General features: G+C 40.2%; 1 protein-coding gene across 2 annotated transcripts; it reads left to right on the top strand.

Annotated features, from left to right (window-relative positions):
- Window positions 1-61: 61 nt before the first annotated feature.
- On the top strand, window positions 62-20143 carry BAG1 (BAG cochaperone 1). Of its 2 annotated transcripts, XM_061344306.1 has the most exons (7): window positions 62-189; window positions 3271-3399; window positions 3551-3633; window positions 4363-4476; window positions 4976-5083; window positions 16668-16730; window positions 16906-17583. In XM_061344306.1, the coding sequence occupies exons 1-7, from the start codon at window positions 147-149 to the stop codon at window positions 16993-16995; spliced, it is 630 nt and encodes a 209-aa protein (XP_061200290.1). In that variant the 5' UTR covers window positions 62-146; the 3' UTR covers window positions 16996-17583. The 2 variants fall into 2 exon arrangements, with proteins under 2 accessions (XP_061200290.1, XP_061200289.1); XM_061344305.1 differs by lacking the exons at window positions 16668-16730; window positions 16906-17583 and adding an exon at window positions 19750-20143.
- Window positions 20144-20504: the final 361 nt, after the last annotated feature.

Here is a 20504-nt window from a genome sequence, read left to right as displayed (position 1 = left end):
ACACCAGCAAACAGCAGCCTCGGCTAACCCCCGTTCCCCAGGGTCCCGCCTCATCCGGGCTGAAGGGGCGTGGCCTATGACGGAAGTGACGCACTATCAGCGCGCCGCGGAAAACGCCGCAGAACGGTTTCCTTGTGGCGGCTGAGATGGCGGCGGCTGGAGCTGCGGTTACTGTCACCGTCACGTACAGTAAGAGCCGCCTGGGGCATGGCGGAGGGCGGGCGGGCACCTCCAGCCACCGCCAAGCCCAGCGCAGCGCGCGGCACCTCCCACCGGCGCCACAGACCCCAACCTGGCCCCGGCGGGACCGTGCAGGTCGGGCCCCGACTGTGATGCCGCCTTCCCCTGCTGTTCCCGCTGGCATCGCAGCGGCCGTTAGTGGTAGTCGTAGCGCTGGGGTCAGCGGGGAACACCCGGAGTGGCGGCGGTGGGAGGTGGAGTGTATGTGCCTGCCGTTGGTGCTGGAGCTGCCGGCGGCTGCTCGGGGCTGCGGCTGTCGGACGGGTGGCGGCTGCGTCTTCGGGCCTGGTTGGGCATGGCTCGTCCTTTGCTTAGCCTGGTCTCGATCGGAGCTGCTACCGCACGGTTTTACTGCTCTGCTGGCCACGACTTCCCCTCAACCTGGATCACTTAAAAGCTGATCCAGCAACAAGGGGGGAAAGAAACCAGCTCGTTTTCCGTATCAACAAGATGATGATGCTCTCCTCCTGACAGGGTTAGAGCTGCTTTAAGGATGGCGGTGGGAACAGGTGACAAGGCTGTCCTTGCCAGAGATCACAGAGCACAGGTCACTTTTTGAGTAGTAGTCTTAATTTAGGTGAAATACATCACTGAAGGCAGTGCTGTACATTAAAAGCAGGTGCTGCCTGATGGGCACTCTTCTTGTTTGTTGAATAACCTTGAACATCTGTGGCTAGTGAGATGCAAGATTGCAGCAGAAAGTGGTGTTGTCTTCAGGGTGAGAGCTGGGTGCTGACCTGGTGAGTGGGTTATTCACAGGTGAGCTGGCATGACTGAGCTTTTTTAACTCGGGAAGAGAAATAGGAGGAGGGAAAGAAAGTGGAATGTGGTTAAGTCTGCAAATAAATATAAAAAGTTACTGCAAAGAGGTAAGAATAGGCTGGGCTCCACAGTTCTTAAAATAAGATTAGAAATACCATGGGTAAATTTCCGTGAAGCGGATCTAGGCGCGGGACTGGGAGGAATGAGAAGTGTAATCGGGTATTAAATCAGCAAGGTATTCAACTGGTTTTGGTTAACAAAACTTGTTAATGGTTTGTTCTTTATTGAATAATAAATTCTGCTGCAGTGCCTTTTGCACTGTGTTGGTGACGTTCTTTCCACCTTTAGAGCTTATTGTTTATTTCTGCTTGCTTATTTGTCTTTCCAAACTGTCACATTGTTTTGTGAAAATGTTTCCTTTATCACCTGGCAATTTTATCTAAAAGTCTTTGATGAGGAACTTCATGGAATATTCTGTTTGAATCCTCATGATTCATGTGCTCATTGGTGCCTTGAGAGAGCTCCATTTGAACTGAGGGGTTTTCATTGGCAAAGATGACAATAACTTAATGATACTAACACATTTAGAACTCCAAGATCTTGCTGTTTGCCACCAGCCTTCCCTTCCTTTCCATTCTCAGTATTTTTTACCTTTCAGGTTGTTTTCTTATCTGGTAATTACTTTGCCGATTAATAAATAGCAATTCAGAGCCATTATTCATCTTGGACTTCAGCTGTCTCATTTATACCTGTTGCTGTCAGATGCTGGTTTACTGCTTAGCACAAACATTTTTATTATAGTTTTCTATGCTTGAGTGAAAGTGGGGAATGAATGGTAGTAGGCTTACACGTATCATTTGACAATCTGCAAGAATTGAACTGTTTGTTTGGGGTTTTTTTTAAGTGTATTTTGTGTTAGTGGTTACTTTAAATTACTGTTGTCATTTACTGAAGCAAACTGATAAGCTGTGATACCAGCTCTAAACCACGAAGTATTTTTCATGGTGACTTCATTCTGCTGTAAGTTTACAGTAACACTTTAGTTACAGTCTGCCTGAAGTGGTAAGCATAATTTGTAATTCAAACTGTTTCTATTTTTAGACTGACTTCAGCTCTTCCACATTTGCTGTTTGCTTGTTTGTTTTTTCACTCAGCTGCTGAGGGGCACAGCCTTGGCACAAAGCAGTTGTATATATCAAAACAACCTTATGAAATACATTGAGGCTAGGGCCTAAATTTTATTTTTCTTCCAAAACAAATTATGAAGAAAGGCTGTTAATGGAAAGTGCTTGGGTGAGAAGGGGGAAGTTTGTACAATGTGATTTTGAGCTTAAAACCATTTTGAAATTAAGAACTGTTGTTGGAGCTTGCAAGTGTTTGAGGCCACAGTGTCACTGGTCATGTGTTTCTTGGAGGCTGGAACTTTTTAAAATTGCTGTTTCTAGCATTTTTCTTTGTAAAAGATATGTGCACTTCAAATTAGTGGCATGAGAATAGTTCTCTTTCTGGTATTTGTTAAGGATTTCTCTCTTTTGGCAAAGTAAAAATTCCTTTCTTTATTATCTTGCAGCTAATGATGGCTGATTCCTGTGGGTGCTTTCAGATTGACAGGCCTGAAGTGTGTGGGAGCAGAGGGTTATAGAACGGGTCTATTAAGCAGAGATTAATAGACATACTCCTTTTTTCTAACAACTTCCTGGTGTTCGAATGCAAATACTGTTAGAGAGTCTGAATAGGATGTTCTATAAGTGGACGGTGACATATAGGCTAAGACAGTGGTTGAGCCTGCGTATCAGCAGTATTACGGGGAGAAATAACTTTTGGACTCTGAAAATTCTCTCAGGGGGCTGGTGGAGGGGGAGGCAGGGTAAACATTGATCACTTGCTTCCCATGTATGAGGAAAAGGGAACAAAGAAAGTGATAAATGGTCTCGGACTCCCCAAGACTCATGCCATTAAAAATTCCTACAAGTAGTAAATGGAATGCATCAGGAAGGTGTGAGATTTCATGCTTTAGCTTGTGGGATATATGAACATCATCTACACTCTAAAGAGGCAGGCAGTAATATTTAGCAGGAGTATCATGCCAGCAGAAAATGCCTGGTTGAACTCCTCAGGTTATTAGAATGTAAAACAAGTTTTTCAACTGAGGTAGAATCCTTTGATTGAAAATTGACTGTTCTTGAGGGTCACTCTGCATTAATGGAAATTAATATTAGAAATGAATTCTAAGTGACGATAAGATACTGTTACTCTGGTTTTTGTTAGGTAATGAAAAACACAATATTCAGGTTGCTTCCCAACAAGAAGATGGTGAACCTACGCTACAAGACATGGCTCTTCTTATTGAACAAGTCACTGGAGTTCCAGTTCCTTTTCAGAAACTGATATACAAAGGTAACTTATAGAACTGTTAATGTTTCTTACAGATGGTACTTTTCATCTTAGTCACTTTCAGGTGTTCATATTTTGGATGCCTTTAGAAAGACAGTCGTGTATCACTGACTGTATTTTAACTATGTTTTTTTCTTTCTGGTTTTCCATTTAGGGAAGTCTCTGAGAGAATTGGAACAGCCATTGTCAGCACTTGGAGTTAAAAACGGTTGCAAAGTCATGTTGATTGGGAAAAGGGTAAGTATTGCCGCCTTTGTATCTTTTTTCCCTTAAATTATTGTAATTTCCATCAGTGATTCAGTTGCTGAACACAGAAGCAGGTTGCAGTATAAACCTAACCACAAGGTTGAGTTCAATCTTACATTGTACTGCAAATAACTACAGTTCATACATTTCTGAAATTATATTATTGACCTACTTCTGCCTTATGTTATTGATGAAATTCTGCCTAATCTGTTGCTTGTCAGTGCCCATGAACCTTCTGTCTGCTGATGACCTTATCTGCGCATGTTCTTCTGTTGTGGGGTTTTCTGTTGTTTTTTTTTTTTTTCCCCTTTTTTAAAAAAAAAAGAGAAAAAGAGCTGTAGCTGTTGAGTCTGCTGAGTTATCTCTAGTGAAATGACTTGTGGCTGGCTTTGCCAAATAGAGGACAAAGTAATAACTTGTAATAGAAACATTACCTCTACTTTAAAAATGCTAAGCTAACAAAAAAAGTTTACACATTTCCTTTTCCTTTTTCCCTTCAAATTCATCTCATTTAATGTGTTCATACACATTGCTGCATTGACAGTATTTGTAATTAAGCTTTAGAAGAATCTTATTTAGTAGGTGTTAAAATATGGAAAGTGTAGTATGTATTTCAAATCAGCAAAAGCCTTTATGTCTGCATCACCACTGTTGCTGCCTTTTAGCTGCATAGTGTCTATTTGTTCTATGGCTGTGAATGTTGTATTTTTGAATACACAGAATAGTCCAGAAGAAGAGGCTGAATTAAAGAAGCTGAAAGATTTGGAGAAGTCAGTGGAGCAAATAGCTAATAAGTTAGATGAAGTTAATAAAGAGCTCACAGGTATCCAGAAGGTATGCCAGTTTTGTATCCTTTTATATCTTTGCACAACAGTTTTGTAGGTATATGTATTAAAAAAATAAAATACTGTTTAGAGGTTTGAGTAGTCAGTAACAGGTTGCCCCTCCTAACTATTCAAGCGTCCTGTGAAATTGTTACTGAATTTGCTATTTGTGAGTTAGCGAAATAGAAACATGGCACTGTTAGGAAAAAGGTAAATATTGTTGCATATTGGTCAAATTATAATCTTTAGATCTGGAAAAAACATAGAGTTCTCTCAGAGCCCAAAGGAGAATGTCTGTTGTTTAATCTTTTAAGTAATATAGCAGATCTTATATGTAGCATTTAAGGATTGATAGAAAATAGAATGAGATTGGAGTCCCTATCATTCCTGAAACTAGAGAAATAGTAGAAAAAGTTTTCTGCTGTAATGGACTGATATATTTTCAAAGCTGAGTGTTCTGTAGGGTGTGGAATAGTTTTGTCTTTCCTTCCCTCTTTTTTTCTTCTTAGGGATTTTTAGCAAAGGATCTCCAAGCAGAAGCACTAAAACAGCTGGACAAGAGGATAAAGGGAACTGCAGAGCAGTTCATGAAGATCCTGGAGCAGATAGATGCCATTGTAAGTAAACAATCACAGAAGAGGGTCAAATACCAGCAGGAACTTACTGTTAAGAATATGTCTTTTGTGTGATTTATATAGTATTTTTTAAGTGCTAAAAAATTTATTTTGGCTTTGAAAATTAGTTAATTGGCTTGCTCATTTTTTCTTTAATATCCAGCTCTTGCCCCTGTATGTCTCCAAAAGACTATTTGGCAGCATCTGTTTCTAAATGGTGACATTAATGCCTGTGCATGCATCCCCCTTCTACAGAAGAGCTTCATTTGGGGGATCAACCTTTTAAGACTACATGAAATGGGTATCCTTTACTCAAGCTTTACCCTTTTAGTTTGTCTTGGCAAACTTTCATGTTAAACTTGATGATAACAGTAAAGGTCTGGGAAAAAACAACCAGATATGCTTTGTGTTCTCTATTGCATAGCAACAAGGAGGCCCTTAAGAATTTTCTGATCAGTTGTATGTGGACTGACAGGACTCATTTCAGATGCCTGCATATTAAGGACTGGATTCTGCCTTTGGAATGTATTGGGGTATATCCAAGTGCTTCACAGTCATTAATGGATCATAACCTTATAGTATATTTCTGGAGTGCAACATGTATCTTCATGTAGTAGCTGAGAGCTAGGTGAAAATCAGAATCATAGAATAGTTAGGGTTGGAAAGGACCTTAAGATCGTCTAGTTCCAACCCCCCTGCCATGGGCAGGGACACCTCCCACTAAACCACGTCACCCAAGGCTCTGTCCAACCTGGCCTTGAACAGTGCCAGGGATGGAGCATTCACAACTTCCTTGGGCAACCTATTCCAGTGCCTCACCACCCTTACAGTAAAGAATTTCTTCCTTATATCCAATCTGAACTTCCCTGTTACAAGGGGGGCTTGTAATAATAAAATAAGGGACTTGTGCAGAGATAAACAGACAATTGTGGCAACTAGGTTATTTCCCTATTCTGTTCCTCTGCTGGTCATTTTCTGAAAACTTCATTATATAATTATGCTGCATATCACAACCGTAATATCATGCTGTGAAGGAAAAATGCTGCTTTTCTGTGGTAGTAATGTCTTTGGGTCTACTTCCTTGTACAGTGATCCTTTATGGGATAGTTTCCATGCAAATGCCTGTAATTGGTGAACCAAATGTAGTCTTATTAATGGATGCGTTGTAAAAGTTCAGCAGCAGGCTAAATTAAAGAGTAATAATTTGAATTGGTCGTCTTAAAATGCTATACAATATGGATGTGTTCCTAGGAATGGTGGGGAGTTCATTAACTTATTTCTTCCTTTCATACTGTGGACCTTTAATGGCAAACTAGCCTTTGCTGTTTGTTATAGCCAACAGTTCTTGAATACTTTTATAAAAGTAAGACTGCTAAGTATTTTACAGCCTTAAAATTTCTCTTTCCTTTTCTGCCTCGTCTAAAGGAAAAGTATTTTACTGAGAGCTGTTGAATGCTGTTAGACGTAGAGACTTCATATAACTGATTCCCTGTTTGAAGTGCAGATTTACTACGTTGTGAAAATAGCAATAAGGTGACAACTGTTTCAATTGGATGGGATTAAAGCTTATTTCTGATCCCTTCAGTTGCTGATGAGAAGTCTGATTTAGAAAAAATTCAGCACTTTGTCTGCTGGTATACAGTTCTGGAACCCAGCATGCAGCCATGAAAAATCCTGTCACTGCTTCCTAATTAATCCAAGCTGATTTTCCCAAGTTTACTTTTGATTCTGCTGCTTTTCGCATGGTTTAAATAGAAAGTATGATATTATCTATCTCCTTATCCAAAATACGCTAAATAGTACTGAACAGGTTTAGTACAAGGTTTTAGAAGGTTTATCACTTACTGAATTCAGGTTTAGATTTAGGAAATAATGGAGTCCCTGTGCCTTAGTCTTTTCACTTGTGGAACTGTAGTAGCAAGGGCTAAAACTGTTTATAATTAATATCTTTTAATATTTATAATAGTTGTTTTTTACTTTATTGCATAAGGGCCTATGATATCGAGGAGCCTTATTCTTTTAAAAGCAAGAAATAAGTGAGGGGTTTATTGCCAGTGACTGAAGTTTTGTTACATGTACCAAAGTCCATATTTATTTGTTTTAATACACAAAGGCAGCTGTGGGTTTTATCATTAATACTGAATTTCTGTGAAACTTCTGTGAAATTTTGCTGATGAGATACATGTAGTTGGGCAGAATCTTCACATAAAATGTAGCGGTTCGGTGTGCTAGTATTATAACAGATCAGATGAACAGGCCACCAGCTTCCTGAGGTATTACTTAGCTGTACTATAGTCATGCAGTTTACAGAGCTAGCAGCACAGGATGGTAGTGAGGTAGGTATATGAACAATAAATGGGTTCCACTGAAGTAAAAGACTGTAAATAGAAATGCAAAACAGAAGAGCATAAAGCTTCCAGAAGGTATTTTATCTGTGTCTCAGAATTGTTTTATGCAGTATTTAGTATTCTGTTAGTCAAATAAAAGCAGGTTCTGACAAATCTCTTTTAATTGCTATTGACCATATGATGTACTATTGATTCAATCAGCATCTTAAAAAAAGATAAGGGGGGGAAGTGACTGAGCTGTTTTCTGCTAAGACAGAACAATGGATGCACTGCAGCAGTGAAACATACTAGCAAGCTCACACTGTAATATTCCAGTTTTTCTTCTGCAGAAGTGTTGTGAGAGGTCTTCTGAGAGCTCAAATGTCTTGGTTGTCATAAGTTCCTTGGATCAATCAAGGCATCCAGCTTAGTACCAAATGAGATTTGTATGGGTATAGAGAGCTAAGGGTGAAGAAGCCTTCATTTTTTTTTTGTCTGTTGCTGGGGTGTCACCCTTGTACTGTTAGCAGACAAGCTCATTAATTAGAGGAGCTGAGGCTGGAACTAATACCCCTTTTAACTAGACACCATGTGTTCAACAACTATGAATTTAAAAGTTGATTTAGGAAGTAGAGAAGTAGGTCTGTAGTCATACAGTACTGGGGTGGGAGAGAAAAAAATACAGTGTTGTCACTCCTAGGTCGTAAAAGGAAAGTCTTGAAGGGATGCTTTTGTGTTGCTTTTTATCTGTGATTCTCAGATGGAACTTAAACATTTGAACATTAAATATGTTTAAATAGCTATTGCTTTCCCAGCAAGAAGGAGGGGGATCTTATGAGCATCTTACCAAGTGTTTAATGCTGTGACACAGTCAGACATTCCCATAAGCCACAGATCTTTGAAGTTTTCTTCAGGAGAAATACAGATTGAGTTGTGTTCAACAGTTGAAGATTTGTGTGTGTGCATCACCAGAAATGCCATTTATTTCAGCAGTTAAACATGTGATCCAGAGTAAAAGTCAAAGCATTATACTTAGTACAAATCTGAGTGAGTAGAACACAGAAAACCTTTGACTTGATTAGTCTACACAGTTATTTAAAAAAATGAAGTTTTCCAAGGGGGGGGGGAATGGAAAGTTTTTCGGACATCAATAGGAAAATTTATATGCAGTCATGACACTAAGTACTTCTCGTGAGCTGGCTCTAATTTACATGAAGTCTGTTACCAGTATTGCAGTCTGAGAGATTACTGTGTTCTCATGATGATCTTATTAAATGGCAGGTTTATAATCTAGAAAGACAGTATTGCAGGGAACAAACTGTTCTAACAACTGAAAAAGAAGCTTCCTCTTCTGAAATACCAGTCACTGATTTTGTTTACATAAATTCACAACAAAATCATCTGTCAAACTGCATGTTATCAGTATTGAGGACATTGATTACATTATGGTTTCATAATTTTGTTCTGGTGGCCCATCCTCCTTTCTTGATGAATTTTTTGTTGGGGGATAATTCCTCTGTAAAACTAACTTAAATTACAATACTGGAGAGCTGTGTGGCTAAATAGGGAGTTGCTGGGTATGCTGAAGTGGAAGAGAAGAGTTTACAGGTCATGGAAGGAAGGGCTGGCCACTTGGGAAGAATATAAGGCTGCTGCTAGAGGATGTAGGAAAGCTGCTAGGATGACTAAGGCCTCCTTGGAATTAAAGCTGGCGAGAGGGGTCAAGGACAGCAGAAAGCTTTTTCAAATACATGGCAGATAAAACTAACACCAGAGGCAATGTAGGCCCGCTGATGAACGGGACGGGTGCCCTGGTGAAGAAGATACAATGATGGCAGAGTTACTTAATGCCTTCTTTGTCTCTGTCTACTCTGCCGGAGGCAGTCCTGAAGAGCCCTGTACCGCTGAGACCTCAGATGAAGACAGGTCAACGGAGCGGTTTGCCTTAGTCGATGAGGAATGGGTTAAAGACGAGTTGAGCAATCTGGACATCCATAAATCCATGGGTCCAGATGGGATGCACCCGCGGGTGCTGAGGGAACTGGCGGAGGTCATTGCTAGACCGCTCTCCATCATCTTTACCAAGTCTTGGGAAACGGGAGAGGTGCCTGAGGACTGGAGGAAAGCAAATGTCACTCCTGTCTTCAAAAAGGGCAAGAAGGAGGACCCGGGTAACTATAGACCGGTCAGCCTCACCTCCATTCCTGGGAAAGTGATGGAACACCTTATCCTTGGTGCCATCTTAAGGCATATCAAGGATAAGAGGGTTATGAGGAGCAGTCAACATGGCTTCACCAAGGGGAAGTCATGCTTGACCAATCTCGTAGCCTTTTATGAGGAAATAACACGGTGGATGGATGATGGCAGAGCGGTGGATGTGGTCTACCTTGACTTCAGCAAAGCGTTTGACACGGTCTCCCACAGCATCCTTGCAGCTAAATTGAGGAAGTGTGGTCTGGATGATCGGGTAGTGAGGTGGACTGTGAACTGGCTGAAGGAGAGAAGCCAGAGAGTTGTAGTCTATGGGGCGGAGTCTAGTTGGAGGCCTGTATCTAGTGGAGTGCCTCAAGGGTCGGTAGTGGGACCAGTATTATTTAATATATTCATCAATGATTTAGATGAGGGAATTGAGTGTACTATCAGCAAGTTTGCTGATGACACTAAGCTGGGAGGGGTGGCTGACACGCCAGAAGGCTGTGCTGCCATCCAGTGAGACCTGGACAGGCTGGAGAGTTGGGCGGGGAATAACTTGATGAAATATAACAAGGGAAAGTGTAGAGTCCTGCATCTGGGCAGGAACAACCCCAGGTTCCAGTATAGGTTGGGGAACAACCTGTTAGAGAGCAGTGTAGGGGAGAGGGACCTGGGGGTCCTGGTGGACGACAGGGTGACCATGAGCCGACACTGTGCCCTTGTGGCCAAGAAGGCCAATGGCATCCTGGGGTGTATTAGAAGGGGGGTGGTTAGTAGGTCGAGAGAGGTCCTCCTTCCCCTCTACTCAGCCCTGGTGAGACCTCATCTGGAATATTGTGTCCAGTTCTGGGCCCCTCAGTTTAAGAAGGACAGGGACCTGCTGGAGAGAGTCCAGCGCAGGGCAACTAAGATGATTAAGGGAGTGGAGCATCTCCCTTATGAGGAAAGACTGAGGGAGCTGGGTCTCTATAGTTTGGAGAAGAGGAGATTGAGGGGTGACCTTATTAGTGTATATAAATATATAAAGGGGGAGTGTCACGAGGATGGAGCCAGGCTCTTCTCAGTGGCAAACAATGATAGGACAAGGGGAAATGGGTACAAACTGGAACACAAGAGGTTCCACTTAAACTTGAGAAGAAACTTCTTCTCAGTGAGGGTGACAGAACACTGGAACAGGCTGCCCAGGGGGGTTGTGGAGTCTCCTTCTCTGGAGACATTCAAAACCCGCCTGGACACGTTCCTGTGTAACCTTATCTAGGTGTTCCTGCTCCGGCAGGGGGATTGGACTAGATGATCTTTTGAGGTCCCTTCCAATCTCTAACATACTGTGATACTGTGATACTGTTCTGATGAAGCTTTTGTTACTGTCTCCTTGTCCCAGCTATACTTGTCTCTGGTAAATCAATACCAAATTAACATTTTGAGGATTCTAAAAGAAAAAAAGCCAAACCCAAGCCATCATTTTGCCTGTAACAAACATTTCCCAGGCTTCTGCAAAATTTTGCCACTTGCAGTAACATGAGAACTTATTACTAAACCTTTGAATTTATCTGGATAAATACTTTATAATACTTTTTTATTATAATTCTTACATCTTGTAGTATGAATCATAAACGTAAAGCTTCGGGGAAATCTTTTTTCTAAAATACAAGGATCAAGAAAATACTGTCACCTTTCAGTGAAGGTAGAATGCTTAGTTACAACTTCTGCTTTCGGAAACCCATTGACAAACACTGTTGTTTGATAGCTGCTGTTAAAGAAGCAGCTTAGGTGTCTACTTAGATGGAGATTCAGTGTCAATATAATGTGCTTATCTAATTTATTTAACAATGAGTTAAAAAAGTGAAGGGCAGGCAGTTGATAAAAAATGCATACTAAAGTACTACATGTTTTGGATTCTTAAAAGACTAGTGAAAAAGCTTCATGTTAAATGCATGGGTTGTCAGCAGCAAATCCTTTCTTTGCAACTGATTAGCACTGGTGCTATATGCATTAGAGTGATTAAATGTTTCTAGCTCTTGGTATGAGTGTTGGTATAGGAGACTGCATGTTTTAAGAGTGGTGTCCCTTTCGTTCTGATATGATAGTCATAAATAATAAATTTGACTAGCATTTGTTTTGTTTATTAATTGACTACAGTGCTATAAAGTGGATTCAGGCTTTAGATATTACCTACTGGGGTCTGTGGCTTGGGAAATAAGAAATAACCAAAGAACAGAACAAAGATGGAGTGATAACACTAAGCTTAAAAATCGTTAATGGAAGCACTTCCAAAACAAGTGAAACTTGAGCAAGGCAGAAGGTGATGTTCTGTGGCAAAGGGTGGTAGTTTTATTAGGACATCAGATGGGACAGGGGGAGGAAATGACAAGAGTCTGTATTTCATAAGAAGCAGTGCTCAGAAGAGGGGGACGCTGAGTTTGTAGTTAAAGGAACACTCAAGAGAGGATCTAAGAGAAGGAAAATCACACTTGTGGATTTATTACCAAACGGTGGTTGGTTTTAAGGATTCCTTGTATAAAGCATGAGTGCTGTGTATACAAAAGATGAGTCTTTTAGGATGTAATGTGTCTGTGTAGTGCATCATGTCAGTGTATCTGCAGGGTGAGAGCTCTCAAACAGATGCAGTTAAGCAACTCTGAATTCAGGGGTGTAGAATGGGAGATAGCCACTGGTAACAGGGGGACTTGGGCTCTGTTTCTGGGTTGATGGGGGAGGGTAAAGAACCTGTGCCCAGAAGTTCTACAGAAGTTGCTGGGGTGAAGCCAGCACTGCAGTCACTTTTGAAAGTTTAAGACCATACAGACCAAGGATTGTGACACTTGAGTGATGTTTTGGTACAGAGGAAGTGCAATGCAAAGAGGAGACCTGCTATGAAAGTAAGAATGTGCTGTGCAGTAGGAAGCTGTATACTAATCCAAACTACTGCTCTGCAGGCAATGCTAGCACCAAAATGTAGATTTGGTAAGAGTTTTGCATAAGCACTGCCTATGCTTAAGCTACTCCTTCTTTAATTCAATTTGATTTTAATTAAATATGGAAATGTTATTGTGACTTAAGGTTTATTGCCAGCTTCACCTGTTAAACCATGAATAGTTGGACAGCGTATTCCTGGAGAGGAGACGTAAGCTGACTAAGGTAAAACAGAGAGACTGCGAGATTTAACTTGATGATAAGATTTGTAAACTTTACTAATTTTATTGCAAAGCACCTTTTAAGCAGCTTGATATGTTAGTAGCTTCTAATTCTGTATCTCTGTCAAGGGGATTACAAGGTGTGATTTAAAGCCAAAACAAAACATATAACAAACTAAAGAGCTGTAAGGGTGTGCAAGGAAACACAAGGAGTTTGCATGCACAGATGTAATTAAAAACAACAGTTTTGAAAATACTGTAAAAAATAGGAATAGCCTGAGTGTCTTCTCTACACTCGGATTTCAAGGTTTCCTCCAGTTACTAATACCTGTTTTGCAAACAGACTTTGAGTGGTAAGCCCAGCTGGAGTTCTCTGTCTGCTACTGAAAGTTAACTTAGGCCTATTCTGATGGTAGAAAATGTTTGTTTGCTGTTTCATATTGGTAGGAATACTTGTGTAGGCCAGAATATCTTTCAGAAAATACAGGCTGGAATAAGTACTCAGCAAAGGGAGATGGGCAGTGTAACTGAGCTAGTGGATAATTTCATTTTTAATTTGGTTATTAAGAAATTCCAAGTCATGTAAAACTTAGAAGAATTTCTATGACAAGTGAGAGCATCTTCATCTTCTGATGAGAATCAGCCGTTATTAATTAAGCCTAATTTATCCTTGTTTTTTCAGACTATTACATATATGGAGTCTAATACACATTAAAACACTGGTAAATGTTTTTTGTTCTATCTTAAAGCAAATTGTATTGTTGAAAAACGAGGAAAATAGGAATGTTTTCTTATGTAGTTAGACGGTCCTATGTCTAATACAGTTTAGAATAGTTCATATAACTTCACAGTATTTTTTAAACTTTTTTTCTCTGTGACAACTATGTGTATTCCAAAAGCTGCCTTTTTTATTTGGGACCTAGAACTGGTTTTTGAAGAGAATTCATCCAGAGCTTTAACTTCTCAACTGTTTTATAATGTCTTTGGAACATCAATTTCTGAAAGAAAAGTATGGCAGACAACAATTTTAATGTCCTGCTTACTGGGAGAAGACATGCAGGTTTAGCTTGCTACAATCAACAAGGGCTTATTACAGTACTAGAAAATACACTTCGTGAAGTGCAACATAAACAACTTAAAAAAGCTTAAACAACTTAAAAAGTGTTTCGAAAATAGACATATGCCACCTAGTAAAAAGGAGTTTTTATTTTAGGCAGACTTGCTGAAAAAGTAATAACGGCTTCTGAACCTGTCCTGTGCTGTAAATCCAAGGAAGTAAAGTTACATCACATAAATAAACAGTGATTAGTGTAGGACAGGCTTCTGTAGGAGAATTTAAATTGTGCATGACAGGTTCCTGGCATTAACCTGGTAACTTGCCATCAAACCTACATCTTCTCACAAAATAAGACAATTTGGGAAGGATATCTAAGTGATGGAATGCATCTTAAGACAAGCTGAGGAGTGGTTTTGGTAATAAGATTAACATCAATAGGGAAAAAAACAAAACCCAAGCCCCATAACTTTTAGTTTTTAGACATTTCTGTGCTTGTTTGTAAGATAACACTGCACCAGTTTGCATTTGGAAGGGTACCTCCCTTAATCCGTATACTGACTTCTCTTGTGTCTCTGATGCTGATGATCATTTCTCCACCTGAAAGAAATATGTCCAATTTCTGGTTCTGTTGCAGGAGGTGCAGTCTGACATAAAAGCTCTCTGCAAGGGAAATACCTTTTCTGATCTCGAAAGGAAGTGTTAGAAGTTGATAAGAGTTTTATCCAGCCTAACAGTGCTGCTGTTTGGGAAAACTGGTGCTGGAGCAACAGAAATGGAAGCTGGAACTACAGGAATGGAAGATTCCTTCTCTTGCCCATCTTCCAAAACCAAACTAACAAACCAAAAAACCTGACCTTGGGAAGAGGTTAGTGTAGTAGTAGTTACTCCCACTTCCAACTTCATATCCTTCTAGGAGTCAAGAAGCAGCATTGTGCATTCCTTCTTTCAGCTGAGTGTAGGAGTGAGAAGGATATTAAATCTGAAGTTTATGTAGAAGTAAAATCATAGAATCACAGAATTGTTTGGGTTGGAAGAGACCTTTAAAGATCATCTAATCTAACCCCATTGCCATGGGCAGGGACACCTTTCACTAGACCAGGTTGCTCAAAGCCTCATCCAGCATGACCTTGAATGTTTCCCAGGATGGGGCATCTACCACCTGGGCCAGTGTTTCACCACCCTCATTGTAAAAATTTCCTTATTTATACGTATCCTGAATATACCCTCTTTTAGTTTAAAAGCATTACTCCTTGTAATGTTGCCACAGGCCTTATATAAAGTCTGTTCTCATCTTTCTTATAAGCCCCCTTTAGGTACTGAAAGGCTACAATACGGTCTCCACGGAGCCTTCTCTGCTCCAGGCTGAACAACCCTACCTCAGGCTTTCTTCATAGGACTGGTGCTCTATCCCTCTGATAATTTTTGTGGCCTTCCTCTGGACCTGCTCCAACAGGACTCCTCTTTGTGTTGGGGCCCCACAGCTGAACATTGTACTCCAGGGGGGGTTTAATGAGAGTGGAGGGGGAGAATCACTGTCCTTGACCTGTTGGTCATGCTTCCTTTGATGCAGCCCAGTGTGTAGTTGACTTTCCAGACCATTCATGTTGATCTCATCAGCCAATACCTACAAGTCCTTCTCCCCAGGGCTGCTCTTTATCCATTCCCCACCCAACTTGTACTTGTGCTTGGGATTGCCTCGACCCAGGTGCAGGACCTTGCACTTATTGAACTTGGGCTTGCTGAACTTCATGAGGTTCTCACAGGCCCACTCAAGCCTGTCAAGGTCCCTCTGGGTGTCAGGACTCCCATGTTTAAGACCATGTATGTTTAGCTGGACACTAAAAAGATTATGTATCTAAACCTCCTAGTGGAGCTGGCATTTTAGCTGAAATGAAACAGTAGTATAGGGAAATCTCTTTTCTTGATTTGGAGTTGGGGTGGAAAATAAAAGGCATACCAGTGAGAAATTCACAAGATTTATATGCATCTTCAACAGTGAAAGCACAATATTTCTAAGAATGTTCTCATAAACTTTATATAATGTTAGTTATCTGTACAGGTGTTTTACCTCTTTAAAAGAAAAAAAATCATAAGCCTGAGGACCATTGCCCACCAACACCCCAATTTCGTATAGCTGCAAAAGGATAAAGTGTATAATGTTTGCTGGGATGACATACATGAGTATATTGGGTAATAAGAGTATAGAAATTGATGCAGTTTGAATTAAATTAAAAGCTGTCAGCATGTAACACTTCACATCTGTTGCCTTCCATGAACAGATGCAGAGAAGATCAGATATACAGCTTAAACAGACTGGCAATCATAGAATGGTTTGGGTTGGAAGGGACCCTAAAGATCATCTAGTTCCAACCCTCTCTCCCCCTGCCATGGGCAGAGACACCTTCAACTAAACCAGGTTGCTCAAAGCCCTGTCCAACCTGGCCTGCAATGCCTACATTACTGATGATACGTTCTAGTGATGGGAAGTGATTGAGTTAATGAGTTAGTAAGAAATTAATTCATCTTCTAGTCTCTGAAAAAAAATGAAGTCATAGCTCAGCAGAACAGTTAACATAGATAACAGTAGACAAAAGTAGTGTGTTCTGTTATTGGTTAAACTATGATAGTGGTCTGTTGCTGTGTTTTACCTCAAGACTTATGGTAAATTTACTAGCTTAGTTCTTTGCAGTGAGCATGCCGCATCCCTGACTTTCTCTTTTAAATTATTTCTTGTCTAATTATCTTCACTGAGTAGGTATGGTATTTTCAAGATGCTTGTTCAGAGAATTCTTTTGGTACATTCAGGTTTTGCTGTAAGTTTAAGATGTTAATTTTAGTGTAAATCTGCATCAGCTTCTTTGTTTATTTTACTGCAGAATCTACCAGAGAATTTCAGTGATTGCAAACTGAAAAAGAAGGGGTTGGTGAAAAGGGTTCAGGTGAGTTGTTTTGTTGTTTTGGGTAAACAAAACCGTGAACAAGCTGTTATCGGAAGGTGGTTGTTGAGTTTGTTTCTTCAAATTCATGATGGAAAGTGCAGTTTCTGTTCTTAAAAAGCATATACCATTGCTATGATTGCATCCCAAATAACCTTTGTTTGTTTCTTATTCTCAGGTTTTTCTTGCCCAGTGTGATACCATTGAAGGAAATATTGGCCAAGAAATGGACAAGCTACAGTCAAAGAATTTGGCACTGGCAGAATAAGGCATTGCTCTACGTAATTAGGAAACATAATTGCTCTGTGAGCAAGAAGAAAAGTTTGCTCTTTGTTTTGGAGCACGTATTCAGCTTTTTTTGTTTGTTTGTTTTTGTTAAACCCCAGTCTGTTAGACTGGTCCTAGTCAGTCATTTCTTGCTGGTTCTTTTTTGCCGCTTGGTTAGACCTATTATTTTGAAGAGAAAATAATTCCTGAAGAATGGCAGAAATAATCTTTGTGGTGAATTGTTACATACCTTATGGACAAATGTTTAGTTAACTAAGTTACCAAGTTTGCAGTGGTGGGCAGTTCTGTCTGATATATCTTTGAATACAGCTCAAATCAAAGAAAGTCTGTAATTGTACAAGTGCCATAAGTTGCAATTGTAGGACTTCAGCTTGATTGAAAAAAGCAAACTGAGACCACACCTGGGAAAGTTGAACATTATAGCAGACAGTTCAGAGCAATAAAAAAATCCCTTCACGTTTGTATCTACTTAATGTTTGTATGCATTTATAAATATAAGAAAGCTTGACTATAAGGGAGTCATACCTATTTTAGCCTTAAATTGTCATAATAAATGGAATGTACTGTATCATGTATGGTACTTAATTTTGAGTGGTGCTTTAAGTTGTTACGGAGCTCCTTGATACAGATGTATGTTTTTTACATGGATTTCTGATGTACTGTGTTTTTTATAGATGATTCTTATTGTTTACGTTCCATCTTGAGTTATGGTGGGAAATGAAATGAGATCACTTATGCTGCTCATAATCCAAGGGTTCAATTCAAGCAACATATAACTAAGGAACTGTTTTGAGAGCGGTTTTTGTGCTTTTTTTCCCGATTTCACTGAATTCCTGATACTGTAATTAATGCAAAATTGCAATGATTATTTCTAGCCTGTTAAGGTAGTCAGTGAAGTTTTGTAACACATTACAAAGTGATAGAATTCATTTTAGTCATGCTGTGCATCTAAGGGTTATGACTGATCCTTGTAGTCAGATACGTGCCACACTTACCCTTCTCTGTTAGGTGGAAATTAAGCTTTTGCAGGAGGTAGTTGTCAGCAGGCACAGCCAACTTTGCAGTTGTTGGTCAGAGCCTGTAGCTATTGGATTGGTAGTGGTAGTTGCTTTTTCAGTGGTGCTTCTGGTCAGTAGGTCAGTCTTACATGCAGTGGCTGGTGAAATAATGACTGGTAAGGAGCCTGTTTCTGTGAGGGGGAAGAAAAATTTTAATCTCCAGTGTGTCAGTCAGGATGTTCAGAAATGGCCCTTAAGTAGTGAGCTTTTATCCTTATGTGACTGTTTTAAGATAAAAATAGGAAGTGTGTGTAAAAAGATGTTGACTTTTAATAAGTTATAAATCTTAAATAATACCGAAAGTGTTATTATTAAAGTATTATATTTGATGTTTATAATAGGAAGAGGAGCATTTCTGTAGTGAAAAATGCCACTGGACAAATGAAGTGATAGCCCTGCACTAGAAAGGGTCACTTTTGTTTTAAAAATGCCTTTTGATTATACCAAGATTGGAGTTGCCATAATTTTTACTGTTAAATAGCTTCTTCAGGGTTGTATTTTGTATGTAACTCTCGGCATCTGTGGAGGATTTCAAGGTCTAAACTCCTAGGAAGCTTGTCTTACCATGTTAGGAAATGGTATGCTTGATAGGACCGGATATTTTTAACTAGGCTACTAGTCTGGTCATGCTGCATTTTTCCAGCACTTTAGGAAGAAGGAGAGTTGGTTGTAGCCATTTTTGTGAAGCCCTATCTAGCTTGGTGCTGCTTCTGGACCAGGTTCAGCTGACTCTTAAACCACCAGCAATGCTATTACATAGTTCAGGGAATTCAAAATAAACCAGTTTCCTGTGATGGAAAGGATGGATCCTCACCCTCCCAAGCATAAGTCCTCTAATGCACTGAACTTTCACAAGGTGCATATATAATAAGTATCTTCTTGTGCCCATGGAGAGCACTGGGAGCTGTAGTCATGGCTGGGGCAGTGTCCATTTCTGCTGCTTCTCCATATTTTTCTCTCTTGGGCAAGAACACCATAAGGCTATAGGCAGACATCGTCTTCCAAGCACTCTTTCCAGGAAGATTCTGGTTCTTGAGATGTACTTGTGTGAGTACATCCTCAGCCTGTCTCAAAGCCAGCCAACTTTAAGATATTCCATAGCAGATGTTATGATAATGCGGTATTTTGAGGCAAAGAGAATGGTGAACCTCTCCCACAAGCGCATCTGGATTCAGCAAATGGTGGGTGTCCTGAGCTGAAGTTACCTTGAAGTGGTAACTCCTGGTATCATATCAGAGTGTTTGGTTTCTAGGACACAGTATGTCTTCTGAATATAAAAATGAGTTCATTTTGGAAAACGGGTGGTTGTATTTAGAGTTATCTAAAACCTAGAGTGGATTGACTTTTATACTTAGTTTTGAAAGAGGAGTCTTACACTTTGTTTTTTCATGATAGCCTTAAATTTCAGTAAAAGCAAATGTGGTTTTGGAAAGTGCAGCAGACTACAGTTGTGGGAGGAAGGGGAAGGAAAAGGAGATTTTAAAAATTCTTAAGAGTTTGTAAAACCAAACATAGATCTTGGTCAACCTTACCACTGATTCTGTAGTCTAGGTGTACTGTGATACCTGTTTTTGTACTGAATCGTTTCCTCATCCCAACCATCTGCCCTAATCATGTCAAGAGAGGAGTACCTTCTCTTTTGTTTTAGTTGCACTTACCCTGTCGTCTTTCTCCAGTTGCTGTGTTGCTCTGGCCGTGTTTACCCACCTTGGATTTGCCATCCAGGCAAAACGTCCTACTGCAAAGTTTGTGCTACAAATGGAATTACGTGCTTCCTTGCTGTGCTTTCTCCCCCAGCTCCTGTAGGCTGGTGTGAGATGAACCAAACCCGATGTTCAGGGAGCCGTGGAGCCTGAAGCCATGGGACTATTTGCTCTGGGAACAGCGTAAAATACACTGCTTGCAGTGGCATCCTCCCTCTGTGACTGCATCCTCCATGACCATGTATTTCTGAAGGTAATGTCATCGTAAACCTGGAGCAATGCTTTTTAGGCTTTTATTAGTCACTCGTGGTTTGGAGTGGAGTACTTGATGTCATCTAACTTGGGGCTAGGTTGTTTTTGGTTTGTTTTTTTTTCAGTTATTTTACTGTGCTATCATAAATGAAAAAGTATAAATAAAATCCGGAAAGTTTTCTGTTGTCCTTGGTCATGATGTGGTCACGCAAGGCTGTAGATGAGCTCTGTTTTAAGTGGGAAAAATGTGTGCTGCTCTCTGTTCTGGCATCTGTGGTGTTAGGGAGCTTCAGCTAGTAATGCTAGGCCTTGGATGGCTGCAGGCTGTAATGTTAACCACGATTGCCAGCAAGCTGAAACTTGAAGAAAAGCAGTTTTATTTTTGGTTTGGGATTTTTTGTCTTGGTTGGTTGGTTTTGGTTGGTTGGGCATTGGGTTTTTTGCTTTGAACACTCTTCACAGTTGTATTGCTATAC

This window comes from Neopsephotus bourkii, unplaced genomic scaffold (assembly GCF_033783945.1).
Source record: "Neopsephotus bourkii isolate Nb327-2 ecotype Australia unplaced genomic scaffold, CSIRO-AGI_Nbou_v1 NB_207, whole genome shotgun sequence".
Taxonomy (NCBI): domain Eukaryota; kingdom Metazoa; phylum Chordata; class Aves; order Psittaciformes; family Psittacidae; genus Neopsephotus; species Neopsephotus bourkii.
The sequence above is the reverse complement of the archived record's forward strand: the minus strand, read 5'-3'. Positions and strand labels throughout refer to the sequence as shown.